This window comes from Poromitra crassiceps (assembly GCF_964638095.1).
Source record: "Poromitra crassiceps genome assembly, chromosome: 6".
NCBI lineage: Eukaryota > Metazoa > Chordata > Actinopteri > Beryciformes > Melamphaidae > Poromitra > Poromitra crassiceps.
The window spans coordinates 43,296,658-43,320,349 of record NC_139627.1 but is presented as its reverse complement, the minus strand read 5'-3'; the positions used below and the strand labels follow the sequence as shown (position 1 = coordinate 43,320,349).

Genomic DNA, 23,692 nt, shown 5'->3' with positions numbered 1-23,692 from the left:
TCTGTCTGCTGTCAGAGCTCTTATCACAAAAGCCTATTTGCATTCCATGTACTGTACATGGTGCTGCAAGAACTTACTTCTTACTCAGAGTTGATCGGCTGTAGCCACGCAGAACCGACAACGAGGCATTGAGCTGAGGCAAAGGAAGGAAGAGAGTATTAATCCAGAGTGTATTTACCGGTAACATGTCATAATACACATAAATATGGTGGACATTTTCTCACAACTCAGTTGTTGATATGATGCAGAGATGCAGCCTCTCACCAGCTGAATGATCTCTCTCTGGATCTCGTGCAGGGTGCTGCTCTTGAAGTGAACAGGGTCATGTGGGAGCCTGTTCACGCTGAAGGTTCCCAGAAATGTCTTTGCTAAAGGACAAGGGACAATGTACTGTCAGTCTCAGACTTCAAAAGTACCACAAGAAGGAAGGAACTGGGGACAAGGAGGGATTTTCTTGGAAGGAGTAAAATCACAGTAAATATCAAAGTTTATTAAAGTTTGCGTAGCATTTACCATAACTGCCAACACTCTCGATTTTCGCACGAGTCTCATTTTTTGCCCTTTCTCCCGCTATGCTCCCGATTAGTAATTCCGCCCGTTAATTTCCTGATTTCATAGTGATTCAAATCAAATGGCTGTAGCGGCTACTAGCGGGGTTAGTTTGAAAGCCAGAGTGAAGGTTTCGACGGACCTGAAGGATCGGATGGAGGGTGGGGGGATTGCCGATACCCCAGAAAATCTCCTTCTATTTCATAGCCTAATGTTAACAGATATGCATTTACACACATGTCAAACGCTGTCATGTTTACACACCTGTAAAATGCCACCATGTTTCCACAGAGGCATGTCTATTGTAATGGAGGTGTACCTCTGTTGCAGGTGCGTCCGTCCTCCAGGTCGAAGCCCAGGGGACATTCACAGCTGAAGGACCCTCGCGTGTTTACACACGTGGAGCCCAGGGGGCAGGGGTCCCTCTCACACTCATCTGCATCTGGACACACACACACACACACACACACACACACACACACACACACACACACACACACACACACACACACACACACACAGGTGCAGCTTGTATTATTATATTTGTGAGGGCTTTCATTGACTACATATTCCCTAACCTCTGACCCTATTATTAACCCTGGTATAGATAGCTTTCTCTCAGTGCACATGCTAAGGCTTTAGCATACAGTATGCTACGTACAATTAGCATGGTGAAAGTGAGAAAATGAACAGCAGCTCAAGGCTGGATGATTAGTTAAAGACCTCCACCACTGTGACAAGGTTGCCCATCCCTGATATAGCATACTGCAGGAATGAGTCTGGAAGCCCTGGATGTTAGTTGGCTCTTACGCGTGTGTGTGTGTGTGTGTGTGTGTGTGTGTGTGTGTGTGTGTGTGTGCGTGCGTGCGTGCGTGCGTGCGTGCGCGCGCGCGCGCATGTGCGTCTGTCTATCCATCTATCTTTTCTCTCTATTTCTATCTCTATTAAGGGATAAAGGCTATAACCAAAACAGATGCTGAATTTAAAGAGAGGAGATTTCAACAGATATTGAACAGACATTCACCACATGAATGTCTGTCGAATATCCAAACTAAAACTAGCTTTGTTTTTACTGCTCTCAAATGGGTTGATTTTGCTATATTCTTCAGTGCAGTCACTAGGGATGGGCATTTGAAAACATTTCCATAATCGAAATTCGGGAAAATTAACGATCAATTATCGATTATCGATAGAATAATAATAATATTCATATTTTTTGTACTCTGGGAATAACGTTGTGCGTTCTCGGCCGGCTGTGGCGATGCCGCTGTGTAGTAAGATTATCAGACAGCAGTAGCGCTGTGACTAACACAATGCAGCTAAACAAACATGTAGGCTACTGTACTCACGTTTTGAAAGTAGGACTCAGCTCACTGTCCGCGGCTAAACTTTCTTCCAGGCTTATAAACTCGTGACAAAAACCTCCTCCTGTCCTGATGGTCGATTTTCATCCAACTGCTCTCAGTCCGACGTGTGAATATTGTTATTTCCCACGAGATGTGAATTGATTCAGGTGGGCGTTATGCTGAGTCCATGTCCAGCCATGCTGACTCCTGCTACTTCATAACGTTATAAACTAATTCAATGACTTGAATTCACTTGGACATGTGTAACGTTACTCACACTTGGTTGAAAATTAGGAAAGAAGTGTAGGAAGTTTCATGTTTATAACCCGGCCTCAATCAGGTCCGCAGACCGCTGGGTGCGTTTGTTTGTGTCCCCGGCGCATGCCGGTGTGAATTCCCCATGTTAAATACAGTGTTGTTTGGCACGAAGGACCCCGCCCAGCCAGAAAACTAATACGAAGCTACACCTCACATTAGTCGACTGTGCAATGGAGAGGGGAGAGAAGAGTGGAGGAAATAATTCCACCCAAACCTAGTCCGCAAAATAAATTTATAATAATTTGATAAAAATTCCACATGATCGAAATGATTCCTTAACGATCAATTATCGATTTTGGATTATTGATGCCCATCCCTAGCAGTCACAGTGGCCGATTACCCGCTGTACATTTAAACTACCTTAACATTTCAAATAAACGCCCCATAACAGTCCCATATAGACGCCGGGTCTGGCTACATGTTTTGGTAAATAAACGGCAGTCTCAAATAGACTCCAGGTATTATTTATTTTATTGCGGTATGATTTTGTGTTGGGCTCAGACTGAATTCACAGTCACTTATGGTAATGACGTGGGCAGTGTGTGTGTGTGTGTGTGTGTGTGTGTGTGTGTGTGTGTGTGTTGTTGACTTCTGGTTTGGTAGAGGCGAGAGGAAAGGCTACTTTCTCCCCCCTGTCAAACAGTGTTACAATGTTGTTGAGCTGACATGACGTGAGAGTAGCTCACCCTGGTTGCAGGTGGGGCCTGTCCATGCCTGCAGACAGTGGCAGGTGTATTCACGGCCTTTGTAGCTCACACACATCCCTCCATTCATGCAGGGGTTTGGTGCACAGGGGTTTCCTGGATTTTCGGGGAAGAGGGAATTATTTTAGAGGATGGTTCAAATGAAATTCGGTAGCTACTCTAGTTGTAGGCCGCAGTTATCTTCATCTGAAAATGTTATTATGTGAATAGTATACAATGCACATTTACACATCTGGAAACATTTTCTGTATATCTGTTCTCCCACCTGTACACCAATAATGTGAATAGTTTAAACCATTGACTGTAAATAATATGGATGTCATATGTCAGCTCCCAAAAAGTGAAGCCAAAACATCCCGATCGCCCCCTGGTGGCTGGCTGCTGTATAGGTCATAAATCCCGCCCCCTCTATGTCAGTGGATGGGACATGAGCCAAACTAAATAAAAAACACACACACACACACACACACACACACACACACACAGACACACAAACAATCAAAGTACACGTAATTCTTTTTTTACGTTATGAAAAGATAAAATAAGATAAAATAAAATAAAATAATGCAAAATTATGAGACATTGCAATTTTCTAAAGCAAAGTCATTGTGCTAAGATAAGTAGCAGGAGGGGCGCTCGCTACTTTCTACTGCACGCAGAGAGAAGAGAAGGGCATTGATCTCCTCGTCTTACTAAAATGTTGGCGTGTTGCTTTAAATGAAGGAAAGGGGTACCTATACTCACTTGGTGGTGGTGCCCTGGTGGGCTGCACTTCCATGGGCGCTGTTGGCAGCGCCTGCTCCGTGGTCGCCCTGTCAGTCTGCGTCCCCGTGGTGTGAGGTGTCACCGTGCTGCCGGTCGGCGTGCTGAGGCTGTAGGGGGCACTGGTGTGCTCGCTGTGAGCCGTCGTGATCCGCGGAGTGGCCGAGCTGATCTCCTGCTCGAAGGTGGTGACGTCTGTGGGGCTCGGCACCGCTGTCGAGGGCCCCTGGGTCTGGCTGGGCGTCAGGCGCTGAGGGGGGGCCGCCACGGTGGTCTGCTGGCCAAGGGTGGAGGCTGTGGTGGAGGGCGTAGTGTGCAGGATGGTGCCCTGGGTGGGCGACCCCTGGGTAGGGCTGGCACTACTGCTACTGGGCTGGAGGGGTGGAGGGGTAGGTAGAGGAGGGTTGGGTGTGGTAGTGGTAGTGATGATGGTGGTGGTGGTAGTGGAGGCAGTGGGTGTGAAGGTCTCCTCCTCTGTTACCTGAGATCTGTTCAGTGTTCAAGAGTAAATAGTAAATGAATGAATGTATCTGTGAATCAAACAGTCAATCAATGAAGCAGCCAGACTTGGCTTGTTGATCACAACAGGCAGGAACACATCAACCCCACTCCAAAGAACTAGCGGGAACAAAGGCAGACTGTGACGTCGCTCCACCCTCGCCTTTTTCACAGCCAAAAAGTTGCACTTTTGCACACACGGCAAAATACTACAGCAGACGAGCAGGTACGTTCTGTGCCCACGTGAGACCTGATTCACAAACAAAGCAGCATTTGCCTACACTCACCACTTCAACGCTTTCCTAAAATAACTACTTCTAATGGAGAAGATGTCTGGTCAAAAGTAGCAAATGGCAGCTCTTGCCTGCCACCGGCCACTACGGCACCCCCCCTCCTGTAATGCCGGGATGTAAACAAAGCAGCCATGTGTAGTCATTGGTAGTGTGGATGTCAACAAAGCAGCCATGTGTAGTTAGTGGTAGTGTGGATGTAAACAAAGCAGCCATGTGTAGTTAGTGGTAGTGTGGATGTAAACAAAGCAGCCATGTGTAGTTATTGGTAGTGTGGATGTAAACAAAGCAGCCATGTGTAGATAGTGGTAGTGTGGATGTAAACAAAGCAGCCATGTGTAGTTAGTGGTAGTGTGGATGTCAACAAAGCAGCCATGTGTAGTTAGTGGTAGTGTGATGTAAACAAAGCAGCCATGTGTAGTTAGTGGTAGTGTGGATGTAAACAAAGCAGCCATGTGTAGTTATTGGTAGTGTGGATGTAAACAAAGCAGCCATGTGTAGTTATTGGAGTTTATGTATGTAAACAAAGCAGCCATGTGTAGTTAGTGGTAGTGTGGATGTAAACAAAGCAGCATGTGTAGTTAGTGGTAGTGTGGATGTAAACAAAGCAGCCATGTGTAGTTATTGGTAGTGTGGATGTAAACAAAGCAGCCATGTGTAGTTATTGGTAGTGTGGATGTAAACAAAGCAGCCATGTGTAGTTAGTGGTAGTGTGGATGTAAACAAACAGCCATGTGTACCGTAGTTAGTGGTAGTGTGATGTAAACAAAGCAGCCATGTGTAGTTATTGGTAGTGTGGATGTAAACAAAGCAGCCATGTGTAGTTATTGGTAGTGTGATGTAAACAAAGCAGCCATGTGTAGTTAGTGGTAGTGTGATGTAAACAAAGCAGCCATGTGTAGTTATTGGTAGTGTGGATGTAAACAAAGCAGCCATGTGTAGTTATTGGTAGTGTGGATGTAAACAAAGCAGCCATGTGTAGTTAGTGGTAGTGTGGATGTAAACAAAGCAGCCATGTGTAGTTAGTGGTAGTGTGATGTAAACAAAGCAGCCATGTGTAGTTATTGGTAGTGTGGATGTAAACAAAGCAGCCATGTGTAGTTATTGGTAGTGTGATGTAAACAAAGCAGCCATGTGTAGTTAGTGGTAGTGTGGATGTAAACAAAGCAGCCATGTGTAGTTAGTGGTAGTGTGGATGTAAACAAAGCAGCCATGTGTAGTTAGTGGTAGTGTGGATGTAAACAAAGCAGCCATGTGTAGTTATTGGTAGTGTGATGTAAACAAAGCAGCCATGTGTAGTTAGTGGTAGTGTGATGTAAACAAAGCAGCCATGTGTAGTTAGTGGTAGTGTGGATGTAAACAAAGCAGCCATGTGTAGTTATTGGTAGTGTGGATGTAAACAAAGCAGCCATGTGTAGTTAGTGGTAGTGTGGATGTAAACAAAGCAGCCATGTGTAGTTAGTGGTAGTGTGGATGTCAACAAAGCAGCCATGTGTAGTTAGTGGTAGTGTGATGTAAACAAAGCAGCCATGTGTAGTTAGTGGTAGTGTGGATGTAAACAAAGCAGCCATGTGTAGTTATTGGTAGTGTGGATGTAAACAAAGCAGCCATGTGTAGTTATTGGTAGTGTGGATGTAAACAAAGCAGCCATGTGTAGTTAGTGGTAGTGTGGATGTAAACAAAGCAGCATGTGTAGTTAGTGGTAGTGTGGATGTAAACAAAGCAGCCATGTGTAGTTATTGGTAGTGTGGATGTAAACAAAGCAGCCATGTGTAGTTATTGGTAGTGTGGATGTAAAAAAAGCAGCCATGTGTAGTTAGTGGTAGTGTGGATGTAAACAAAGCAGCCATGTGTAGTTAGTGGTAGTGTGATGTAAACAAAGCAGCCATGTGTAGTTATTGGTAGTGTGGATGTAAACAAAGCAGCCATGTGTAGTTATTGGTAGTGTGATGTAAACAAAGCAGCCATGTGTAGTTAGTGGTAGTGTGATGTAAACAAAGCAGCCATGTGTAGTTATTGGTAGTGTGATGTAAACAAAGCAGCCATGTGTAGTTAGTGGTAGTGTGATGTAAACAAAGCAGCCATGTGTAGTTAGTGGTAGTGTGATGTAAACAAAGCAGCCATGTGTAGTTAGTGGTAGTGTGATGTAAACAAAGCAGCCATGTGTAGTTAGTGGTAGTGTGATGTAAACAAAGCAGCCATGTGTAGTTAGTGGTAGTGTGGATGTAAACAAAGCAGCCATGTGTAGTTAGTGGTAGTGTGGACGATTGACAGTCAAAGGAGTGGAAGGAAGATGGCATCTCATAAAAAGAAACAGTGTAATTTGGCAGTATTTTGATCCAGTAAATGAAAATATTGTTGTATGTAGGCTGTGTCAGATAAAACTGGCATATAATGTAACCACTGGACTGACATTCAGCACAGGCATGTGGACGCAAGGACAGCAGGGCCAGATGCTATAGCATTGCTAACGCGTTAGCTTGTCTGGCTAAAGCGTTAAAGGTATACTATGCAACTATTTCATTAACTCAAAATAGCTGATGTAGCCAGCTATATCAGCTATATTGAGTTAATATTAATATTCCATTTTTAAAATGTATGAATCTACAGGCAAAATAGAAAAAATAGACAAGTTGATTTATTTATTAGTAAATGTCACACATTTTCATTTAGATAATGTTGGTGACCTGCTATTACTCAACAAAGTTAAGTGTTAAGAGTTACATCTGTACTAGACTCCATTCTAAATCGATGTCTAAAGGTACCTGTGTGTAACGGTGACAGGCGTGGTGGTGACGAGGACCTCGGTAGCCTGCACTGGCCTGTCTGTCTTGGGGGTGAAGGGGGGCTGACCAGACAGGAACCTGGTCAGAGAATCATCCTGGTCCGTCACGCTGGTTCTGACCGTAGTGGGTGCTGTGGTCAGACCCAGTCCTGTGCTGGGCTCTGATCCGGTCAGGGATGACACCACTTCTGTTCCTCCCAGGTTCTGGCTGCTGGAGTTCTGAGCTCCAGTAAAAGACTCGGTGGAGGTCCCATCGGTGGAGGTCCCATCGGTGGAGGTCCCAACGCTGGAGTCCGAACCCTGGATTGTCCCTGAGATATTGGTAGGACCACTCTCTGGTGAAATGACACGGGGTGTGGATGAAACAGAGACCTCCGATCGGTCAGTACTGTGGCCCGTCACTGTGAGAGGTGGGGTTGAATTGGGAGTCCTTTCCGACGAGGAGGTGGGTTGATGCTGGGTGATGTTAGGCTGTCCCGTTAACGTCTGGGTTCCCCTAGACACGCCTGGACTCTCTGTCTCAGGCTCAGAAAATGTTCCTCTGAAGGAGTGCGTGAGATGCCGGTCTAAACGCGTCGTATCCCTATCGTCAGCCCTGGTGGAGGCGTGGCTATCATTATAGTCCTCAGATTCTGTGCCGGCAACCGGGATACCCCGGGTTGACGGGGGCTGATGGGAATTGGAGTCCTCTGTAAAAAGAGAGGAGGTGCTATTGCCAGAGGCGGAGGAGGTGACGGACAGCAGGGTCCTCTCCCCGGCTCGACTCAGGGTGGTGGAGATGTAGGTACTGCCCGTTTGGACGGGGATCCCCTGGGCCGTCCCAGAGGCTGAGGCAGAGTCTGCGGCATCCCCCAGTCGTAGGGTGCTGTCGGGGCTGTCCCGGGGCACCGTCCAGGGCCTGGGCTCCAGGAAGAGGGCAGGGGAGAGGTCTGGGGTGGGGAGGTCCTCCCAGTCGGTGCTGCTGGCCTCAGTGGTGGTCACGATGGTGGACATGAGATTCTCGGTGGACGGGACGGCTGTCTTCTCCAGTGACCAGCGGCTTGCTTCTGTGAGGGTGTGGGTTTGCTCAGTGGCTGTGGAAAAAGTAAACAATAAATATTATACCATGGTCTGGTGAATGCTCGTTTCTGATTGGCTGGCAGGTGTGTGTATAAAACAAGTGTAACCCTCAGTTGTAGTCTGGCTCAAATCTAATCACATAAATTCATCCGCTACCCGACCTGCACAGCTGTTTAATCAAACAGCACAGCTAACGTTATTCAACTCGCTATCTCAGCTTCTAGGATCTGAGCGGACTAGCTTCCCTGCACCATACAGGCTCGTATCCAAGGTTCGTCCTATTTACTGGAACAGCAAACAACGTTTCCATTGCATGAGAAGCTAACGGGATGCTAACGATTGTTCCAGGTATTAGTCGGCTGCCCAAGGCAACCACCCTCCCTCCACCTGTGGCCTCGGGTGATTCTTCGTCTCCACGTCGTACATTAAAATGGTTTAACACACACCTAGGAGCTGATTATCCTTTACATCATACACAGATCAAGTCTGATTATCCCTTACATAATACACAGATCAAGTCTGATTATCCCTTACATAATACACAGATCAAGTCTGATTGACCGGTGAACACATTCTGAGGTCTGTTATTTCTGCTTCACATTAAATCAATTTGACTGATTTCTAGTCAAACTCACTGGTCCTGCTGGTCGTTTTTTTCCCTTCTTCTTTTTTGCAGAAGCTTTCAAGCTACTTTAGTTTTTTTTTTTTTACTTTATTTTTGTGTTTTTTGTTTGAGTAGAACACAGATAATAATAATTGAACAGACAGGTCACCATGGCCCATTAGGTAATACAGAACAATATAGCTCAATATGTTTTCAACAATTGGCATTGTATTAAGTTATGTTTTCCAATACAAGTTACAAGTTACTTGAGTTTTAAATAAAATCATTTTAAACCAGAGTATTTCATGTGAAATGATGAATGTCTTTCTTTGGTGTCTGTGTAGATTGCAGAAGCAGGGTAAATGTACAGGGAGTCAATGCAACATGTGGCCACTAGAGGGAGCCCACCAGGCTGTGACTGGCCTATATGGACTGCTGCAGGAGGGGGAAGATGCTGTCAGAAGTAGTTTGCTGCGGATGTAATGATTTTGGGTGGAGAACCATTGTCAGCCAGGCCGTCTACCCTAACAAAGGCCCGAGGCCTAAATATGGAGGCAACAGTGACTGTTGGGAATGGGCCATTTCCTTCCTAAAGCTGAGCGAGCAGCACAAGGCCCTGCTAGCAAACGCTCACTGTGGTCGTGGGCGTCCAGATAACTATTCATGTCCATTGTGCGTGGAGAGTTTGCACCCTGGCTCATTGTTTGTGTGGAATATTGCTAAATTGTATGGTGCCAAGAGACGTGAAATGGAAAAAGCAACATTTTGCTTTAAACTTTGTCTAAGACCCACTGTCATTATGTACATAGGGCTGCAGCTTCAGTATCATAATATTATAAATCATCTTTTAATCATTCCATTATAGATTACATAACCAGCTTTGTTTTCTTAGTTTGGTCGTCGTCGTCGTCTCGCTCCACGACAGCCTTACAAGACATTTGTTTGATATGAACTGAAGTGTGTGTGAGACATGAACCTCACCCAGAGTCAGTCGGGCTCTGGGGATAGGGTGTGGGTGTTTCTGTGTGCATCTGTGTGTGTGTGTGTGTGTGTGTGTGTGTGTGTGTGTGTGTGTGTGTGTGTGTGTGTGTGTGTGTGTGTGTGTGTGTGTGTGTGTGTGTGTGTGTGTGTGTGTGTGTGTGTGTGTGTGTGTGTGTGTGTGTGTAGTGTAGTGTGTGTGTAGTCCCACCCCTAGCTCTTAGGGTTGGGAAGGGAATCACAGAATAACTCACGCTAGACTATCACGATACATTGTGCACGATAACGATGATGGTATCATGATACAGTGATTCTGTGATACTCGCTACATTGCAATATACTATTGATCCTCTACGATACATCACGGTATCTGTGCAACTGAGGAAGGAAACATCGCCCTAAAAAGGCAAAAAGTCACACAATTTGACCAATGAGATGAAACAATGTACAACAAAGTGCATAGAGTCTTAGCTTAGTGCCTTTAGTGCCAGTTTAACCATATAAACACAAACCACTGGAGGGGAGAGGAGAGACTTCAGATAACAGTCAGATACTGGAGCGCACGGATCAAGTGTATAATAAACTTTTATTGACTAATGTGCGTCTTCATCAAAGTCATAAAGAACAATGACAATTTGTCTTTTTAAATAACCTCGCAACAATGGAGACTAATCCAGCCCAGGCTGGAGGAAGAGGGAGGAGGTGACAACAAGTAGACATGATTATAACATTTACATCAGTGGAGGGGAGAGTTCATCTGAACAGCCTGTCAGTGTCCACAGGGAGTGAGAGAACTCTCTCCCTCACTGCCTCTGAATCTCTCTCTATCTCTGTCAGTGTCTCTCTCTCTCTCTCTCTGTCTGTCTGTCTGTCTGTCTCTCTCTGTCTATACAGTATGTCAGTCAGTCAGTGTCTCTCTCTCCTCTCTCTCTCTGTCTGTCTGTCTGTCTCTCTCTGTCTATATGTCAGTCAGTCAGTGTCTCTCTCTCTCTCTCTCTCTCTCTCTCTGTCTGTCTGTCTGTCTGTCTGTCTCTCTCTGTCTATATGTCAGTCAGTCAGTGTCTCTCTCTCCTCTATCTCTCTGTCTGTCTGTCAGTGTCTCTCTCTCTCTCTCTCTCTCTCTCTCTCTCTGTCTGTCTGTCTGTCTGTCTCTCTCTGTCTATATGTCAGTCAGTCAGTGTCTCTCTCTCCTCTATCTCTCTGTCTGTCTGTCAGTGTCTCTCTCTCTCTCTGTCTGTCTGTCTGTCTGTCTGTCTCTCTCTGTCTATATGTCAGTCAGTCAGTGTCTCTTTCTCCTCTCTCTCTCTCTCTCTCTGTCTGTCTGTCTGTCTCTCTCTGTCTATATGTCAGTCAGTCAGTGTCTCTCTCTCCTCTCTCTCTCTCTCTCTCTCTATCTGTGTGTGTGTGTGTGTGTGTGTGTGTGTGTGTGTGTGTGTGTGTGTGTGTGTGTGTGTGTGTGTGTGTGTGTGTGTGTGTGTGTGTGTGTGTGTGTGTGTGTGACGTGTGTGTCTCTCTGTTTGTCTGTCTGTCTGCTTTCTCTGGATTCAGTCCAAGCAACCAGACTCAGACTGGAAGGTGCTGTTGGCACCGGGTAATGGACCCTCCCAATCAGATCCTCTGTTGTTGATCTCTCTGCTCTCCACATGAACACGAGCTCTGTCAGTGTCTCCCTCTCGCGATATTTTCTTTCGGATGATGGCGAAGGCTGGAGGCACCCTCTCTGCCTGTGATTGGCCTAGCGTCAAACGTTCATCCAATCACATTCGCTTGGCTGCGTCTCTTTCTACAGTCTGTGGTCAGACAGACAGCAGTTTCGCTTGCTAGCATGCATGAAAGACGCCACTGTGTGTTTATGTTTTTGATATAGTCTGGTCTCTGGTTTTCTAATGCGGCCGCTACTCTTGGCAGTGCACGTATGTAGCCTACAGACAAATAAAAAAGAAAAGATAAAAGATTAATGAGAATTGATCAAGGGTTATATAAAAACAGTGTCAATGCCCATTTACTCATTCTAACACAAGAGTGACATGTATTTGAATTGAAATGTGTATCAGTATGTGGTGTTTGCCCAGCCCTTGATTGGGAAATGCAGCTTTATGGAGTGGGATCACGTGGAGATGGTCTTCAGAAACTTTGATGAGATTGACAGTAAGTAAACATTGTTTCAGATACATGGTGGAGTTGTGGAAAAGTGTGTGTGAGTTTGGAAGAGGAGTGCACCACTAGGTGGAGACATGCATCCATAGCAGTGTTGATTTCGTAGACGAAAACTATGAGGAAAAAACTATGAGGAAAAATGTTAGTCGACTACCTATTTTCACTGGTGAAAACTAGACTAAAAATGTTAGGGAGGGACGAATTGGGAAGAGATCCAATCAGAAGACAAGAAGAAGTTAAACATCTGTGTCTGTATTGCACATTCAAACCTTAAAACAATTCCAGAATAACAGATTAATATATCTTTACAATAAGTTTGGAAATTCAAATGAATAGTTACGGTTTTCTTTGACTAAGATGAGATGAAAATACTTAGACACTTAGTCAACGAAAACTTGACTAAATAAAATCAGGATGAGGTTGACTAAATAATGCATAAGAGAAAGTGGGTTATAGCTCACTCAGATAAACATGTGAATGTTGTGTGATATGTAAAGGTTGTTGGTTCAATCCCAGCCTCAGACAATTTCTTAAAAAGTACTCACATTATAAGCTGCAGCAGTGATCCTTCTTTATCATCACCAGTAGTTTGAACACTGATAGAAATAAGCTGATGAAGGAGACTAGTCAGTCCCTGACTCTAGCTCAACTCACTGGTACAAATCTCACCTGTCTCACTCTTTATGCGCTGTGTTATTGTCAGTGTGAATACAGTGTGTAGAAATCAGAAGCTAGGCTTAGTTCACACCGGGGACTAGGGCTGTGCGATTAATCGATTTTGAATCGTAATCGAATTAATTAGTTAGGACGATGTTAAAAAAATGAAAATCGTAAAATCGTTTTTTTTTTTTTAAATTTTCACTTTAACTAGGGTAAGTACGTTACGCGGGGCGGCTCTCTCTCATGTACGCATGCTGCTACTTGTGTAAAGTCTCTCTAGAGGCTGTGATACTGGCTACTAAAAACAGCAGCACAATGGACTTATTTCAACACCTCCGACCAAAAAGCAGCTTGTTGCACTGCAGGCTGTAGCCTACAAGATAACGATTGCCACAACACACTCACGCGCGCACACGAACACAGACATTATCACCGGACGATGAAACGTTGCCAGTTCACATAATAACAAAACAACACGTGAGGCCACCGAGTACTGATAGATTGGCTGTATTCATGGCTGCCTCAGCTGACTCACCTGTCCCTGTGTGTCTGAATTTCCCCCTAACTGCTATCGCAGTTCCACGCATTCCTGTTGTGACTTTGTGTTATTCTAGTACAGATATAACTCCGAGCACGGGTGGTCGCTTAGACACTAATATAATTATCTCACGGAGGAACACGCAAATCCACCAGTGTCAAGTTAGCAAGCAACAGCCAGGAAGTTAAGCATAGCAGCGGCAAGCTAAAACAGGAAGTTGAGTTGTTCTACCTTCAGAGTAAAAGCGTAAATTGTCAATTATGGAAAAAAGGGGGGAAAAGAGCTCTGCAGGGCAACAAATGTTTAGAGAAGTATAATAGTATAATAAATCGAAATCGAAATCGAAAATCGAGTTTTGAGAGAAAAAATCGTCAATTTTAGTTTTAGGCAAAATCGCACAGCCCTACCGGGGACCCAAGCCTTGCCTATGCCTTGCCTTTACCCACGCTTTTAAATAGACGTCCGTTTTAGTCAACGAGGCTGTGTACACCGGCCGCCTGAGCGTGAACCCTGCGTGTGTGCCTTGCCGATTTTATCATTTAGGCGTGAGTTCTATTTTCAAGCCGACTAGGCGCCTGCAGGCAGGCTTCTTCTGTCAAGCCACGAAAGAAAAACGCGACAATATCCATGGGAAATGGCAAAGTCAACTCTCTCTCTTCATGAGAGAATAGCGACCGAAGAAGCAAGATGGACAATGTTGTTGTGCCAGCTAGGGGTGGGGGAAAAAATCGATTCACCTAAGTATCGCGATTTTTAATGTCACGATTTTTTGGATCGATCTTTTATTCCAGAATCGATAATCGCAAATAAAAAATTTTTTTTTTTTTTTTTTTTTTTTTGGGTGCTTGCAGTCAGGCCACTCACTGAACAGCAGGCCAGGCGCCGCCTACTGGTTTACTAGTGGTTTTATTACTTTATTAGTTAGTCTGAAGTAATAATTACACTTCAGGGTTAAAGTGGGTGCATCTCATTGTAAAATTGGACTTCAAACGGCCCAAATCTGGCTTCAAACGGCCCAAATTTCACGCGCGTTGGCCCATATCGGCCTGGCCTGCTTGGTATCTAATGCCTGGCCTGAATTATGATCCCAGTCCGCCCCTGTTTTTAACTATATCGCCCAGCCCTACTCATGATATATAATATACAGTCTCTAGTGTATGATTCAACTTTTCCCATGTTCTAATCTAGTGTAAAAAAGCAAACAAACTGAAAAAAGAAAAGAAAAAAATAAACAAAAATCGCAATAAATCGTAATATCGAATCGCAATAATCGTAGAATCGCAATACTTAAGAATCGCAATATAAATCGAATCGGCACCCAAGAATCGTGATAGTATCGAATCGGGAGATAAGTGAATCGCCACAGCCCTAGTGCCAGCACATATTCTTGCAAGATCACCTCTCTAAAATGTCCGACTATAGTCAGACCTGGTTATACATATCCAGCATCAATAGAACATTAAATATAGGCTATCAGATTTATTTTACCTACACATGATAATTCGGGACCACACGTGAAAAAATACAGCCGGGAGAGAGGAGAGGCGCTTGTGACTCGGCTCCAGGTTCAGCGTGCAAAGGCGTGCGGTGTGATCGGTTCACGCCCAGCTCAAGGTCTGCAGGCGTAGGCGTTGGGTTGAGGCAAGGCAAGGCAAGGCAAGGCGTAGGTTCCCTGTGTCTGTGTGAACACAGCATAACTCCCAACAGCTCATAGCGCAATCGGCTGAGCGGCTGTGTCACTATCTCTGTCTGACAGGTAGTCTGTTGGTTCGATTCCCGATGGAGGAGACATATTACAGCACTGCCCAGTCTTTAACATCACCAGCGTAGCGCCTCCTACAGGCAGATATACAGAGCGACACAGCGCCTCCTACAGATCCACAGAAATGGACACTGACACTAGAGCAGTTTTTCAAAAAGTTATTTTTACGCCAAAAACATACTTCCGATGTCAGTAAAATTTCAGCTCTCTGTGGCTTTCTGTCTCATAACCCTCAGCTCATGTCTCTGCAGGGGTCGGGGGGGAGAACAGCCCCCCCCTTAGCTCCAGGTAGCGGCAATCAAACCCACAACCTCTGGCCCCAGTGTCTCTGTGTGTATTATTCCTTCACACCACCAGCTGCCCTTCACACTCACAGCTCTTCTCCAGGCGCTCTTGTCTCTTCCCTCTGCCTGTCACCATTCAAAACTGACTGAGGCTCAAACCCACGACCGCAAAAGTGGCTGACGTCTCAATATTGCCGGGCAGAAAGGCTGCTCTCTGTGCCACCAAGTCAGGCTGATTGAGCGAGGTTTTCTCAGGGCTTTAAATGACTCTTTCCTCTGGCTGGTGGCGACCTTAAAAACTGACTGAGGATCGAACCCACAACCTCAAAAGTCACTGAGAATCAAAGCCATAAGCTCCAAACTGCTAGACAGCAATCCAACTCTCTGAGCTAGTGGGTCATAGTGACTAGAATATTAAAGTATAGTCTTTATGCATCTTAAAATATGTTTTGAAGGGACCTTTTAAGTTGAATAGTATTTGAATTATATTAATATGATGTGAGTTTCTATTCACCTTGCACAGAAAACCTTTTTCTTTATACTTGAGTACATTTCAGAGCCTGTACTTTTTTCCTTTTACTTGAGTAATTAAGCTGAATCAGTACTTCTGTTTTACCAGTCTTTTTTTTACACAAATAACTGTACTTCTACTTAATCAGAGCAACAATGTGATTAAATTTGCGAAAAAATTACACGTCTGTGCAATAGGCTAAGTAGGCCTAAATAACTCAGATATAGGGTTTGCTATTGCAACGCTTCATATAATGAAGTATCTCATGCTTGTTGATTTAATGATTGTTTTGCACCTGCTGCTCACGTTTGAGATACTTCTGGCTCGCCTGGAAAGAAGGTGGGAGCAGCCGAGTACAGTCAGCCAATCAGAGGCAGAGAGGGGCGGGTCATGCCTTCGCCATCATGGGAAAAAAAATATTGCCTCCCTCTCATATCCGCTATGCTTCAGAAGCTTAGCAGCATGTCAGTGTCTCCCTCTCTCACCCACTATGCTTCACCAGCTTAGCAGCATGTCAGTGTCTCCCTCTCACACCCACTATGCTTCACCAGCTTAGCAGCATGTCAGTGTCTCCCTCTCACACCCACTATGCTTCACCAGCTTAGCAGCATGTCAGTGTCTCCCTCTCACACCCGCTATGCTTCACCAGCTTAGCAGCATGTCAGTGTCTCCCTCTCACACCCACTATGCTTCACCAGCTTAGCAGCATGTCAGTGTCTCCCTCTCACACCCGCTATGCTTCACCAGCTTAGCAGCATGTCAGTGTCTCCCTCTCTCACCCACTATGCTTCAGAAGCTTAGCAGCATGTCAGTGTCTCCCTCTCACACCCGCTATGCTTCAGAAGCTGAGCAGCATGTCAGTGTCTCCCTCTCTCACCCACTATGCTTCAGAAGCTTAGCAGCATGTCAGTGTCTCCCTCTCACACCCACTATGCTTCACCAGCTTAGCAGCATGTCAGTGTCTCCCTCTCACACCTGCTATGCTTCACCAGCTTAGCAGCATGTCAGTGTCTCCCTCTCACACCCACTATGCTTCACCAGCTTAGCAGCATGTCAGTGGCGAAAGTTCGATCGCTAATCGACTTTCAAATCAGTTTTTCAATGCTTTGTGTGTGTGTGTGTGTGTGTGTGTGTGTTCTTACATTTATTTTTTAATCATATATAAACATTATTCATTATGCATCAACATTATTTATTGTCTCAGACAGGGGCGCTGGTAGTTGTGTGCCTCACAGCTCTCATCTAACGTGACTTGACCATGCAGCCAGCAGGGCCATATGAGCACATTTGTTTTTTATCGCCTCTGGCTGTCATTTATCTGATGTGATTATTGCACAGTTTGTATCCATTTTCGTTTCAATAAAAAGGAAAATCCTTTAAGTCTATTATTTTTGTTACAACACCCTGTTTCTCTTAGCACATGTACTGACAATACTTTTGAATCTGAATCTGAGAGAGGTGATGGTAGCATGTACAAATGCTATGAAGAGAATGAGGGAGATTCTATTGTTTACAGGCCAAAGACTGCTTATGGCCAAAAACATTGCTAAACGTGACGCGGAATGTTGAGCTGTGTGTGTGTGTGTGTGTGTGTGTGTGTGTGTGTGTGTGTGTGTGTGTGTCTGTGTGTCTGTGTGCGCGTGTGATTCACAGCTTAATTAGTGGGTTTTGCAGTCAGAAGATTGCCAGCTTGAATCCCTGGATCACACTGTGGAATGTGAATCTAGGTGAAATCTGTGTGCGTGAGTGAATAAAAGAAATGGAAAATAAAAGAGGGGCACTCTTTATTTCCTCGGCAGCAGCTGTGCCCTTGAGCAAGGCACTTGACAGCTCCAGCTGCTTCAGTGGAGTTGCTCACAGGCCAACAGTAAGAGTGTTGTTGTGCTGGGCAGCTCTCGGTGTGAATGTAAAGCAGGGAGCTCAGCTCACCCTCATAACAGTCAGTCTGGCAGAAAGGCCTTAGGACCTAAGGCTTAGGTTTAGGCTGGCAGAAAGGCCTTAGGACCTAAGGCTTAGGTTTAGGCTGGCAGAAAGGCCTTAGGACCTAAGGCTTAGGTTTAGGCTGGCAGAAAGGCTTTAGGCCGTGCGTGATTTTGCATGAGAGCAGTAGCAGCAGAGCAGTTAGTGGTGGTAGTAGGACTAAGTGATAAAACGATAGCAATATATATCACGATAGAGACGTAATCAATACAATAAAAAAAATCGATAGACGTTCGATAGCATGGCTGCATGAAAAAATTACCCTTGTTAATGGAGCCGTGCTACGTGTGCTACGAGGTGTTTCAAAATAAAGTGGTTAAATGCAAACTTTTTCTCTCGTGTTTTTTTTATTAATAAAAACGGGTCATTACAAATATCAATAATTATCAATATCGACTGATATGAAATATTTTATATCAATAGAATGTTTTGCTATATCCCCAGCCCTAGGTGGTGATAGTTTTTAGTAGTAACAGTAGTAGTAGTAATAGTAATACAGTAATATACCAGTCTATACCAGTAATATTTTAGGCTATAGGCCTAAAATGACAATAGACCCTTTTCACGGGGACCATTTTGTGTCAAAAAGGCAGGGTAAACACAGGTGCAAGCAAAACACTAATGAGGGTTTCCAACTTCTATGATTGGGAGTTGGAAACCTGTGTGTGTGTGTGTGTGTGTGTGTGTGTGTGTGTGTGTGTGTGTGTGTGTGTGTGTGTGTGTGTGTGTGTGTGTGTGTGTGTGTGTGTGTGTGTGTGTGTGTGTGCGTGTGTGCATGTGTCTGTGTGTGTGTCAGTCTGTCTGTCTGTCTGTCTGTCTGTCTGTCTGTCTGTCTGTCTGTCTGTCTGTTAGCACTAGCAGGATTACAGAAAAATTACTGGGCCAATTTTCATGAAATTTGCCAATGGGCCAAGGAACAAGACGTGAAATTTTAAACCTGATCTGATCCGACTCACAAAATGTGCACACATCATAGCAGTGCACTTCTAGTTTTATGTAACCACCTGTTCTTGTACGTTTTCTCTTTGGTTTCTTCTGGATTTCAATACTAAAATTAGACTTGTTAAACCTGCGGTCACACAACACTAGTTGTGGTCATGCTTTGAAACATGCTGTCCTGAGGCTTCATCCTATCAGAAATGCTCTCATCACTTAAACCCAATTTGGACATGAAATTCAAGTCTGCCGCAAATGACATCAGAAGAAGAAAGAAATCTGACAGACTAACGTTATTGAAACAACAATACGACGTTACGTTGTGGGTGTAAAGAGAGCGCTGATGTAAGTACACCTGTGCTGTGCATCTTTCAGCAGCAGTGACAGTGCGGAGAGAGAGAGAGAGAGAGAGAGAGAGGGAGGGAGGGAGAGAGAGAGAGAGAGAGAGAGAGGGAGGGAGAGACAGAGAGAGAGAGGGAGAGAGAGAGAGATGGAGAGCGAGGGAGACAGAGGGAGAGACAACAACGCCGCAGGTCAAAGGAGGAAATGCACGGGGGGTCTGGGTAGTGTAGAGGTAAAAGCACTCGCCTACCACCGCGGGTTCAATTCCCGGCAGCGGTACTTCCGGCTTGGTCAGACGTTCCTACAGACACAATCGGCCGTGTCTGCGGGTGGGAAGCCGGTGGGGTATGGGTCCTGGTCGATGCCCTAGCGCCTCCTCCTCCTCTGTTCGGGGGAAGGGGAACTGGGGGGAATAGCATGATGCTTCCATGCGCTACCAGTGAAACTCCTCGCTGTCAGGTGAAAAGAAGGGGCTGGTGACTGCACATGTATCAGAGGAGCATTGTGCTAGTCTACAACTCTCCCCAGATCAGCAGAGGGGGTGGAGCAAAGACCGGGACAGCAGGGGGATTTGGTCAAGTACAGTTGGGGAGAAAATGTGAGAAAAAGTTGAAAAAACGTGATTAAAAAAATGCATAAAAGTATCCATACAAGTGGAATGCTGAGGAGCTCAGTTTTGACATTCAGATCATGATAGGAGGAACATGAATTACAGGACACTGTAATGTACTGGTCTGGACAAAGTGTATGTATGTTTATTAAAATGTGTGGTGGAATGACACTTAACTCAGTGATTGATATGAAAAGACATCAAATGATGAATGGGAATTAGAGGAGAAACAATAAGCATATTCGTACCGAACCTTTTAGGTTAGGCTTTACGTTCAATACTCATTGCAAACCGAACTACTCTTTCACTGCTGAACAGTGCAAGTCTTCTACAAGGATATCATGGTCATAGAGACGAAAGGTGTTAAAAAAAAAACATTGTGGTTATTGAAATCAAAACTTAATTAAACTAGACTGTGAAAATAATAAAATAAATCAATAATTTACGTAAAATAAATAAAAAAAATTAAAACCAAGGACATTTCTCTGGCATTTGTACTTTTTTGCTGTATCCAAAACATACCGAACTGTGACACCACTGTTGTATGGAACCGAACCCTGCATTTAGTGACCCGTTACGCCCCCTAATGGTAATAGCTTGTAAATGAGAGACGCTCATCAATGTATCTTGTATCATAATTTATTTATCACTATAATTGCTGATGATTAATCAGTTATATTTTCAAGTGATTAGACGTAAATAAAGAGGGTAAACTACCACCTTCACACAATGATCAAAGGGAAAAAGCACGATTTGAAACAAAAATCAAGTATATTTTTACACAAAAATAATTCGTTAATTTGTGCCCCCCCCCCCTAAAATAACCTTCTCCCTATATCTTTCATCAGTTTGATGCTACTTACTATGTATACTGTGTGATTGTAAGTTAAAAAAAAAGAAAGGATTTGTCATGCTGAAAAGTTGGGTAAACGATTCCATAAATAAAAGTAGTGCGAAGTGTGTTTACGTCTTCTATATCAGAACCAGAGAAGTGAGAATGTAAGTCGTCTTATAAAGACACGTTCACACTATTGCACCACTACTGGAGCAAGAATGAGCAATGCTAGTTTTTCCTTTCAACATCCTGTCTCTAGTGGTAGGCTACCTTTCAACATCCTGTCTCTGCTGGTAGGCTACCATGTCTATTGATTGAGGAAAGTCATTTGAACTCATTCTGACATGCGGCCTGTTAAGATATTTCTTCTCAATGGCAATTTCCAGAAAGTAATTTCTCCAACAGCCTGCAGGCACCATCAGGCAAACTTCACCTGACTTAATGGGTGTTTCTTTTCAATCTAATATTCAAGTGTTTCATTTGTGTGATGAAGAGATGATTGATCCTACAAAAAAAAATAATAATAATAATAATAATATAATAATTGTATTGTAGCCTGAATTTATTTATTATTATTTTACTTTTTTTTTATCTCCTGTAGTATCACTATCATCATCATATCATCTATCACCATCATTCCTATAATAATACCTCTTGTGTGACTTATGGATTTGCTGTTATGTTTACTTTGTATGGCATCCTCTTAGCCTACTAGTTTATTTTGATAAGGGTGGGAATGGCTCTAAAGAAATAAGCCATTTCTACTTTAGTGAGCAGACAGACACTTTTGAGATGTTACTGACAGTCTGAATATAACAAGTAGCTGCTGTAGCCTAATTAAGTACAATTTAGAGGTACAATACTTATTTACTTGAATATTTGCATTTGATTTCATGCATTCATACTTCTACTCCACTACATTTCAGAGGGAAATATTGTACTTTAAACCTCCCTACATTTATTTTAGAGCTTTAGTTACTGCTGCAGATGTTATTATTAATACAAATTATAAATCAACTAATGTATTATATATTTGTATACGGTAAGCTACCCAGCAGTAGGCCTATATAAAGTAATTAAAATTAATTCCACCTTTAACAGCTGCAACATTAAAGTGATGGACACATAATGCATCGATAATTCTATATATGATGATGATGATGATGATGACGATGATGATGATGATGATTATATGTAGCAAAAGTCAATTAATTACTAGCTACTTTTACTTTTGTTGCTTAAAAGTAGCCTATATTTTGATGCTGATTTTGTACTGTGATTTTAAATGCAAGACTTTTACTACAAAGTATTTGAACACTGTGGTATTGCTACTTTTAGGCTACTTTGTAGTTTACTTTTAGGCTACTTTGTAGTTTGTACACTGTGGTATTGCTACTTTTACTTAGTTGTAACAAAGTATTTGTACACTGTGGTAGCCTAGCCTATTGCTATGGTGCAAGATCAAAATATTTCTTCCAGCACTGCTTACCAGTGTTACTGGTCTTCTCCCCCGGGCTCCCTGCAGCAGAGACGTGTGTTTCAGCAGTGTGTCCTGAACTCTCTGGGCTGGACTGAGCTGAATTCTGGGCGGTGAACACTTTGTTTCCCCCGGTGCTGAGTTCGCCTGTGCCCGCAGAGTCCGAATACCCGCCCGGTAGCGTCCCCGGTGTCTCCCCGGTGGTGAGCTCATCTGTGCCCGCAGAGTCCGAATACCCTCCCGGTACCGTCCCCGGTTTCACCCCGGGGCTGAGTTCATCTGTGCCCGCAGAGACCGAATACCCTCCCGGTACCGTCCCCGGTGTCTCCCCGGTGCTGAGTTCATCTGTGCCCGCAGAGTCCGAATACCCTCCCGGTACCGTCCCCGGTGTCTCCCCGTGGCTGTGGTGGTTGTTCGTCTGGGTCCACGATGCACTGAGCTGCCCCGGCATAGCCAGCAGCAGCACCGACAGATTCAAAAACCACGTTTCCATGATGTCTCCGGACCTGAACACGGCCAGAGGGAGAGTCCGAGTAGAGAGCGAGTAGAGAGCATAGGGCCACCATGGGAAGAGCGCCTGTGCTGTTGTTAGTAATGGAGTCTCCTCGTCAGAATAGAGAATCCCTCCAAAAGTCCATCAGAGATCCACTGAGTCCTGTCCGACAAGAGGGGAGAGCCGATAAAGTTGAAGCAGAAGCTGTTATCACAGCGGAGGCGCCTGGGCTCCTCCCACACACACACACACACACACACACACACACACACACACACACACACGCACGCACGCACGCACGCACGCACGCACGCACCCACGGCAGCGATGTGGTTTCCCACCCAATCCGCTATTCAACCATCAACACAGTAGTTTATGCTGCCTTCAGGTGCACAGCAGCGATAGTGGTTTCCCGATATGGGTTTCCAATTCCCACCCAATCCGCTATTCATCAACCATTCCATCAATGCAGTAGTTTATGCTGCCTTCAGGTGCCTTCGGAGAATTCCAGGTTGAGCTGCACAGTAGCGAACCGGACTGGGAAAGTGGGGGTTTTCAATGGGTTTTCAACCATGAAGAGGGCCAAGAGCAGTGGTGGTTAAAGTAGGCTACCTGAAAGCCACTTTTGAGTATAGATGGCTTACCAGAAAATGACTTTGGTAGAAGTTAAAGTCATATATTAGAACTTAATTGAGTTAACGTCTTAAAGTATGAGTTAAAGTCTTAAAGTCCCTGGAAACCAGAAATATTTTATTATTATTTAGCATTTTGAGTTAATCACATCACAGGAATCTATGTTAATAAGCCACCAGCCAAATTTGAACAATGATGAACGTCGCAAAGTATATAAATTTAGGTTTGACAGTCTTGACAAAAGTCATGAGAATCAATTCGTTTTTAGAGTGTATTTTCTCCCGCGGACTGTGTGGGCGTGTCCCGTCTGCAGCAGGGAAATTTCTGTCTCTCGGAGAGCGTGAGAGAGGGGGGGGGGAGGGAAACGGAGAAAGAGAGGAAGAGATCGAGTGCGTGTGTCAACACACACACACACACACACACACACACACACACACAAGTGTGTGTGTGTGTTCATGAGAGAGAGAGAGAGAGAGAGAGAGAGCGAGAGCGAGCAGCATAGCGCTCGGCACAGAGTGGGAGGCAGACAGACATACACTGTGAGCGAGCGCTGTCACTGGGGGCAAAGAACGGACAAAAGG

The 23,692-nt window shown here is 44.5% G+C and overlaps 1 protein-coding gene across 1 annotated transcript in view; it reads right to left on the bottom strand.

Annotated features, from left to right (window-relative positions):
- heg1 (heart development protein with EGF-like domains 1) overlaps positions 1 to 22,478 on the bottom strand; it is a gene marked incomplete at its 5' end in the record, with an annotated part of 32,038 nt that extends 9,560 nt beyond the window's left edge. The window contains 7 exons of the mRNA XM_083638253.1: positions 78 to 133; positions 265 to 368; positions 869 to 991; positions 2,900 to 3,013; positions 3,662 to 4,167; positions 7,233 to 8,325; positions 21,998 to 22,478. Coding sequence (XP_083494379.1) covers positions 78 to 133; positions 265 to 368; positions 869 to 991; positions 2,900 to 3,013; positions 3,662 to 4,167; positions 7,233 to 8,325; positions 21,998 to 22,478 — 2,477 coding nt within the window. The remainder of the gene's footprint in view (positions 1 to 77; positions 134 to 264; positions 369 to 868; positions 992 to 2,899; positions 3,014 to 3,661; positions 4,168 to 7,232; positions 8,326 to 21,997) is intronic.
- Positions 22,479 to 23,692: the final 1,214 nt, after the last annotated feature.